The 8,266-nt window shown below is 40.6% G+C and overlaps 1 protein-coding gene across 3 annotated transcripts in view; it reads right to left on the bottom strand.

Annotated features, from left to right (window-relative positions):
- Window positions 1–7,263: 7,263 nt before the first annotated feature.
- Window positions 7,264–8,266, bottom strand: part of Saysd1 (SAYSVFN motif domain containing 1) — a 34,767-nt gene continuing 33,764 nt past the window's right edge. For all 3 annotated transcript variants that reach the window (XM_050126976.1, XM_050126974.1, XM_050126972.1), the window contains one exon: window positions 7,264–7,994. In XM_050126976.1, coding sequence (XP_049982933.1) covers window positions 7,984–7,994 — 11 coding nt within the window. In that variant the 3' untranslated portion in view covers window positions 7,264–7,983. The remainder of the gene's footprint in view (window positions 7,995–8,266) is intronic.

An 8,266-nucleotide genomic window follows, 5' to 3' on the forward strand; every position in this document is an offset into this window, starting at 1 on the left:
CACTCACCCTTGTTTAAGTACTTTCCCGGCTCTGCCCCCTGCCCCTTTGTATTAAAGCCTCCTATTTAAAAGGAAGAAAAAGGATGAGGATGAAGAGGAGGAGGAGGGGATGGAGAGATGGCTCAGTGGGTTAAGAGCACTAGCTGCTCTTCCAAAGGACCTATGTTTAAATCCCAGCACTTACATGGCCGCTCACAACTGTCGGCAACTCCAAGATCTGACACCTTCTCATGGACACACATGCAGGGAAGACACCAACATACATAAATTTTTTTCTTTTCTTTTTTTTATTAAATAATTTTTAATTAAAAATTGCCGTCTTCTCCCCGCCTCCCTTTTCCCTCCCCCTCCCCCCACTCCCCGCGTCCCACTCCCCTCCCCCTCCCTCTCCTGTCCAAAGAGCAGTCAGGGTTCCCTGCCTTGTGGGCAGTCCAAGGTCCTCCCCCCTCCATCGAGGTCTAGTTAGGTGAACATCCAAACCGGCTAGGCTCCCACAAAGCCAGTTCATGTAGTAGGCTCAAAACTCAGTGCCATTGTCCTTGGTTTCTCAGCAGCCCTCATTGTCCACCATATTCAGTGAGTCCGGTTTTATCCCATGCATTTTCAGTCAAGGAAGTCAAGACCGCGAGGGGGGCACCCACCCACTGAGGACGGTGGGGCTGATCTATTAGGACATACATAAATTTTTAAAAAATAAAAAAGGAAAAAGAAAAAATATGAAATTCACATTTAAATGAGTGTGACTGGCCACAGTAATTCAGAGTCAGGTAACTCAGACCCAGAAAGACAGACGTCAAGTGTTATTATCTCATCTGTGACTGTTAGTTTTGAATTTTCAGATATGTGTGTGTGCTTTATTTGAAATATCCATAGAGGTCTGAAGTTACTAAGAGGCCATGGAGAAGGACTTTTAAGAAAGAGGGTGTCTTAGTGAGGATTTTTATTTTCCTGATAAAACACTATTACTAAAAGCAATTTGTGGAGGAAAGGGATTATTTAATATTACCGCTTGCAGTTCATCATGCTCGGAAGTCAGGGCAGAAACTCTGGGCAGGAACTGATGCAAAGGCCATAGAGAAGTGCTGTTTACCAGATTACTCCTCTATCAAACAAATTGGTTATTAAGTCGAACCTCAAGTTGGCATCAATATTCGTAAAATTGGCAACTGAGTTACTTTATAACAGGGCAACAAGACACCAGAAGCTAACTAAAGCCCAATGCCAGGAATGGGTTAATTTTTCATTGACCCCCCCCCAAATATTACATTCTATTGCCATTGCTCTTGGTTACCCTTCAGAACTTGACAGCAAAACCCTTTTACTGAAGATACCACATCAAAAATCAAGCTTCATCATTTTTGGCTTGTTTTCCTAGTGTGAGAGGTGTCTATAAAGACTATTAGAGAAGGAAAGAACCATCTGTCATGATGAACTATTAATTCTGTGAGCTACAATAATGATTAGCCTGGCACGAAATGTCCACTGGCAAGAACATCACAGGATCAACCAATCACTTTCTGATTGAATTTATATCCTAGTGCACAAAATAAAACCTGCATTTAGCACCATTATCAGACCAAGAATATATGTCCAGATATCTCATAGGCCCTTAGGGACAACTTACTAATACTGGTGTTCAATAGATATAATATGAAACTGATTCCTAATGTCTTATTATTATACCCATAGATCAATGCATCTCTCAACCCTTATTGGAGAAGCTTCTACTTGCTGTAGTTGGGAATTTAACACAGACTCACAAGTGGTCACAGTGTTGGGAATAAGAACGCTCTGTTCTAAAGGGAACTACATATTGTGCCAGCTCTCAAATCTTAAGAATCAAACTTATTGTATCAGCCCCTAAAGCTTAAGGATCAAAGTGGAAGAAGGAGTTCAAAGAGGATAACTGCCAAGAGGTGATGGTTGGCTACAAGGAACCATCATCTGGACAGGGCAGAGCATGGCCTCACAGCAGTTCTAACAGCAATCACAAGCCAGCATGGAGAGGGGAACTGGGACACAACCCCATCTCTAACCGGGCCCGCCTATGGGCACTTGTTAGCTGCCAGGAAAAGGAGAGTCAGGTTTTTTTTTTTTTTTTTTTTTTTTTCTAAGAATGTAATCCCTAGTAAGTCAGCCATGCTGAAGTGGAAGACCACACATTTGGGAAGCACAAATTGGTCTTGAAAGACTGTTTTTAAGGATTCAAACTGAGAAGGGGACTGAATATTAGAAGACTTATAGGGGCTGAATATGACCAAACCATTAGTCAAAGGACTAATAAAAATGGGCTGTTTTCAAGAAGAAAAAGGAGGAGGAAGGGGAAAAGAAAAGGAGAAGAAGAGGAAGAAGAAATAGAAAAACAGCAGTAACTGGCAAAATCTTGAAATCTTATCATAATATGTTATTAGTAAGTATATTGGAACAGGAAATGATGTGGGATTTCCCTCTGTATGCTGTGAATACCATTGGTTAATAAAGAAGCTCTTTTTGGCCTGTGATAGGGTAAAGCAGAGCTAGGCCCTGAAAACTAAACTGAATGCTGGGTAAAGGAGGTGGAGTCAAGGAGAAGCCTTGTAGCCCCACTGGAGACAGGTGGTGGAATCTTGCTGGTAGGCCATGAACCTCATGGTAGAATATAAAATACTGGAAATGGGTTAATACTAGATGTAAGAACTAGCTGGCAATATACTTAAGTGATTGGCCAAGCAGTGATTTATAAATAATATAGTTTCTGTGTGATTATTTCGGGAATCTGGATGGCCGGGAAAACAAACAAGTGGCTTCTTACAACAAGGAAAGTCAGTCAAAATTAAGAAAATTCAAAGAAAAATATAAAAGTATAATTGTCAAAGAGGGAGAAATTATGAGGAATGTATATAAAATGCATTGTTTTATTTTCTATCACAGGGTGAAATGAGACAAATTTTATTTTTAAAAACATTAGTAAAGAGCTGGAGGGATGGTTCAGTGGTTAAGAGCACTGGCTGTTCTTCCAGAGGACCTGGGTTCAAGCCTGTACCTACATGGCAGGTCAGTACCATCTGCAACTCCATTTCCAAGGGATCTAACATTCCATTTTTTCTTCCAGGGTCATTGTACAAATGGGGTGCACAAACATACATGCAGACAAAACACACAAAATAATAAAATGAAATAATTAATAAACAAAAAAGAAATTAGCAAAGGCACCATCTGGTGCCAATCCACACTCAGTCAACACTTCTCTAATGTGGGAATCTGTTCTCAAGGTCACATCCTGCCCTCAAGGTTGAAAGATTAGTGAAGCATTTGATTATATTGTTCTATTATTAAATAAAACTCAGGAGTCAGCTATGGGGTAAAAATCTGATTGATCAGAGAAGAAATGAAGAAGTGACCAGTGACGTCCTCTCCCTACTACTTTCTGTGTCTCTCAATACCTCTATGACTAATTTTGATCAACTAATCGCTAACTCAGCCTCCTGATTCAAGGTTATTTATTGACAGTCTCAGAGTTAAAGTATGAATAAATATATCCATGACATGTTGGTGTTAGGTTTAAGCTTAGGGCTAGTTTTAGGGCTAGAGTTAGAAATAGGGTCAGGTTTAGGAGTGAGGTTAGGTTTAGGGCTGGGGCTAGGTAAAGGGTTAGGTCTAGGGTTAGGTTTAGGGTTCAGGCTAGACTTATGGCTCTGATTAGAATTGGGGCTGTTGTTAGTATGAAGAATGAGGGTAGCCAGTATGTGGTAGCGTATGCCTTTAATCCCAGCATTTGGGAGGCAGAGACAGGCAGAACTCTGTGAGTTCAAAGGCAGCCTGGTCTGCAAAGCAAGTTTCAGGACAGCCATAGCTACACAAAGAAATCCTGTCTTAAATAACAAAAACAAAACAAGGAATGAGGTAGCACTAGGATTAGGACTAGCGTGCAGGGTTAATGTGTGGTATAGGGTTAAGACTAGGGTCTGAGTCAGTTGTGGGCCAAGGTTTTCTTTAGGACTGGGGATAGGGTCATGGTTAGGAATAAGGCTAGAACTAGTACTGTGTTTAGGGTTGGACCTTGAGTCAGATTTAAGATAGAGCTAGAGTTAGGGTTTGAGTTTGCCCTAGAGTTAGGTTAGGGTTGGTGCTAAGTTTAGAAACAGGACTAAAGTTAAGGTCTACAGTTAGTGTTGCTGCTGGGACTAGCCTTAAGTGTGGGGCAAGGCTTAGGGTTCTAAGGTTAGGGTTATTCTCAGGTCTATAATTAGTTCTAGAGCTGTGGTTACAGTTAGATTAGGGTTAGCATTAGGTTAAAACTAGAGTTAGGGTAATGGTTAGGGATAACTTTAGGGTCCACAATAATCTAGGGCTAGAATTAGGATATGATTATAGTTAGTTATGACTCTAGATATTTGGTGCTATATTTTGTTGTTAATTCCAGTTAGGGTTAGACCCTGTGCTGGGAATGCGACAGGGCTGTGGTTATTGGTAGGTTATGTGTAGGTGGTGTTGGGGTTTTGGTGGTATTATAGTTAGGGCTATGGTTAGCTTTGCTAGGGTTAGGTTTATAACAGGCTATGGTATAGTTAGGTTTAGGGTTAATGCTTAGGTTAGAGCTATGGTTATAGTTAGGTTTAGGGTTAATGCTAGGGTTAGGGCTGGGGCTATGGTTAGGTTAACAGTTAATGCTAGGATTAGGGCTACAGTTATGGTTAGGTTCAGAGCTAGGGATAGGTTTAGGTTTGACTTAATTTTAATTTTGGGATGAGGTTAGGGCTAGAATGAGGGTTAAGGTTAAGTCTAGGGTTTGTGTCATTGTTATTTTGTTCAAGTTTACATCTTGGGTTCATGTTTAAGAAAGACCAGCACTTGGGTAAAGTTAGGTTTAAGGTTTAAGAACACTTAGGTAGTTGCGATGTTTAGATTTAGGACTTGTGTTATTCCTATTCTCAGGCCTTTGAATAGGTTTAGAGTTACGGTTATTGTTTGGGTGATACCTAAGGACAGATTTAGTGCTTAGGCTCTGGTTATAATTAAATCTGAATATTATGAGGTCCAGAGATATGTTTAAATTTAGGGTTAGGTACCATGTTATAGCTATTGTTAGTGTTAGAGCTATGGCTGATAGTTTTATGACTGTGTCTAGGGTATGTTTTCATTGTGTTTCCATGGTTTTATATTTGGTCATGTTTTACGTTAATGTTGTAGTCAGTGCCTGTATGAAGAGAAGAAAGATCTGATTAAGTGGTGCTCTGATATAGCATTTTTTAAAAAAAAAAATAGTGTTTGGTTAGGGTTGATGTTAGGTTGGGGTTGTATCTGGCACTGGTGTCAATATTAACGTTATGGTTAAGGATGGAGATAGGTTTATAGTTATGACATGGGCTACATTTAGAATTAGGTCTACGTTTAGCACTGGGATAGAGCTAATCTAGGTTCAGGGTAGGGTTAGACCTCAGTGCATGTTTAGGCTATTGAGTTATGTTAGGGTTAGGGCTAGATTTGGGTGCAGGGTTAGAGTAAGAGTCAGGGTTAGTTTTAGGATTAACATTAGGGATAGGCTAGTCTAGGTTCAAGTTAGGTTCAGGCCTAAATTTAAGTTTAGATTTAGGGCTTTGGCTAATGTTAGGGATAGGTTTAGGGTTAGGGGTAGACATAGTTTTAGGCTTAGATTTGGTCCTAGAGTTCAGGTTGAGGTTAAGAATGCATATAATAATGGGGCTTAGGCTATGGTTAGTGTTATATCAGGGTTAGGGTTAGGTGCAAGGTTAGGTTATGGTTGGCACAGGGTTTGTTTTAATACTTAGTTAATACTTTAGGTTGTTAGGTCTATTATTACTTGTAGGGGTTTTGTTTTGTATTGGTTACCCATAGCACTTGTCTACTATTAATATTCATGTTTAGTATTAAGGGTATGATTTTGTTTATTACTAGATTTAGGGTTATTACTAAGGCTGATTCTTTTCTTTTGGTTGGGCTAGGGTAAAATTTGGGACTATGTCTAGTATTTTCATAGGATTAGCTATAAAGTTAGGTTGAAGTCTGGATCTAGCTAAAACTTGTGGCATAGCTTAATGTTAGGTTTAGGAATGTGGTTAATGTTTGATCTAAGGCTAGTGTTTCATTTGGTTTTATGTTTGTGGCTAGAGTTAGGATTACTGCAGAGGATAGTTAGGGTTCGTGCTATCATTAAGTGAAGAGTTGTAGTTATGTTTAGAGCTAAAAATGGAGTTGGGGCTAATCTGACCAGCTTTATGGTTCAAGCTATGGTTAGACTTTAAAATAGTGCTAAGTTAGCAATAAGGTGAGGACTATCGTTAGGATTAAGACTTGGGCTAGTTTGAAAGTCATTGCTAGGGCTAAGGATACTTCTAGTGGTGTGGTTATGATTAGGGGAAGGGCTGAGAGTAGGACTAGGACCAGGATTACCATTAGCACTAAAGATAGGTTTAGGGGATATGGTTAGAGTTAGGTTTAGAATAGTCCTGATTCAAATGAGGTGAGATCCAGGAGGACCTATCTGAAAGGATGCTGATGGTAGGGCAGGCAGACAACTATGAGAAAAGCCTAACCTCTCTTCACAGCTGTGTGGTTTGCTCAAGGGTGTCTTGCAACACCTGCTGGATAGCTGAGGCCTTAGCCTATCCCTCTGCAAAACTTGAATAAGGTGCCCAACAGAATCTCTTTCCCATATTGACATATGTGTGGCCTATTCCTAGATGCATTCTTTTCTGTATCCATGATGTCTATATCAAGATTTTTGTGGGGTTATGCCTGTGAGTTCAGGAGCAAGTTTCTTGGCCCAGTCTTTATCTTCCTTACTAAGTGCTGCTGGTGGCTAGGAAACATTCTCCATATCCAGTGTCATCAGGCTCACCGAACCTGGAAGAAATCCTTCCCCTGAAAATGAGTCTTCTTTATTCTCTTGCCGCAAAGGTGCTGTCAAAGCTGAGGCAGGCAAGGAGGGCTGCTCTAAGGCTGTGTCGGTAACAAAGCAAGGATCAGAGAACAGTTTTCATAGGGTGCTGTCATTTGTGGAGGGAGGCTGGGGTGCATGTAGTTGCAGCTATGCTTGGGTCTGTGACATAATGGCAGGAGATGCTAGAAAGAGTAGGGAAGGGCCCAAGGGGAATATAATAATACAGCAAAGCATAAATATTCCATAATACATATTTATAATAAAGTTAATTATTTTGTCTGCAGATGGTATGAAAGCTTTTATTTTTATTCTTACTATTAATTGGCTTTCTGCCACCCCTTATCATGTTTTTCCACCAGTGCAGTAAGCCAAATTAAGCCGAATTGAAAAGTGTAACAACAGGTTTATTTGAGCAAAGCAACTTCTGAGCAGATTCTCCAGTACCAGAGCTAGAAGTCAGAGAAGCTGTACCCCCCCCCAAAAAAAAAAACTAAAGCAGGGAGACTTTATACGTTGTAGGTAAGAGGTGATGATGTGTCTGCCACAAGCTGGGTTTGTGCCCAAGTATGGTCAAAAGCTGACCACTCAGGCGGGGATTTGAGAACTGGCCCCAGCAGGGGAGGCAGTCCCAACAGTCGTCAAGAATGCAGAACTGGACTTTTTGGTACCTTTTCTTTATTGGAGAATCTCTGAGCAGGTGAATTTGGAGAGAGAGACAGGATTGGGACTTTCCATATCTTGCAGGAGAGCTGAGGTTCCAACTGAACAACTATAACTCTGTGTGTGCATGAGCATGCACACTCCCACGTGCACACACATGGATGCAAGTGTATGCAAATATCAGCCTTTGTTTCACACAGAACTCTATCCTTTCCAGGCAGTGTCCCCAGCAGCTTTGGCATGGAGCATACATCGAGCCATTCTACCTCCAGATGGTTGCTTCAAGCTGACAATGTTACATGTAACATGGGGTTTGGTGTTTTATTTTGGTGTCCAATTCTAAATCCTATTTTTATATAAAAGAAAGTATTTAATTAGGCTTATGGTTTCTGAAGGATAGAGTTCATCACGCAGTAGGTGTGGCAGCAGAAACAGCAGAGAGCTCACAATTTATCTGCAAGTAGGAGGAAAAAGAGACTAAGTTTTAATTTTAAAAAATATTATTTAATATTATTTTTAAGTTAGGTACCCTGGAACTGGAGTTACAGGTGGCAGTGAGCCACCATGTGTTTCTTGGGAACTGAACCCTGGTCCTCTGCAAAAGCAGCAAGTGCTCTTAAATCACCCAACCATCTCTCCAGCTCCCTAATTCTAAGTTCTTTTTTTGTCTTTTTATTTATTTATTTATTAAAGATTTCTTCCTCCTCCCCGCCACCGCCTCCCATT

This window comes from Alexandromys fortis, unplaced genomic scaffold, assembly GCF_014885135.2.
Source record: "Alexandromys fortis isolate MF-2015 unplaced genomic scaffold, M_Fortis_MF-2015_v1.1 scaffold_233, whole genome shotgun sequence".
Taxonomy (NCBI): Eukaryota; Metazoa; Chordata; class Mammalia; order Rodentia; family Cricetidae; genus Alexandromys; species Alexandromys fortis.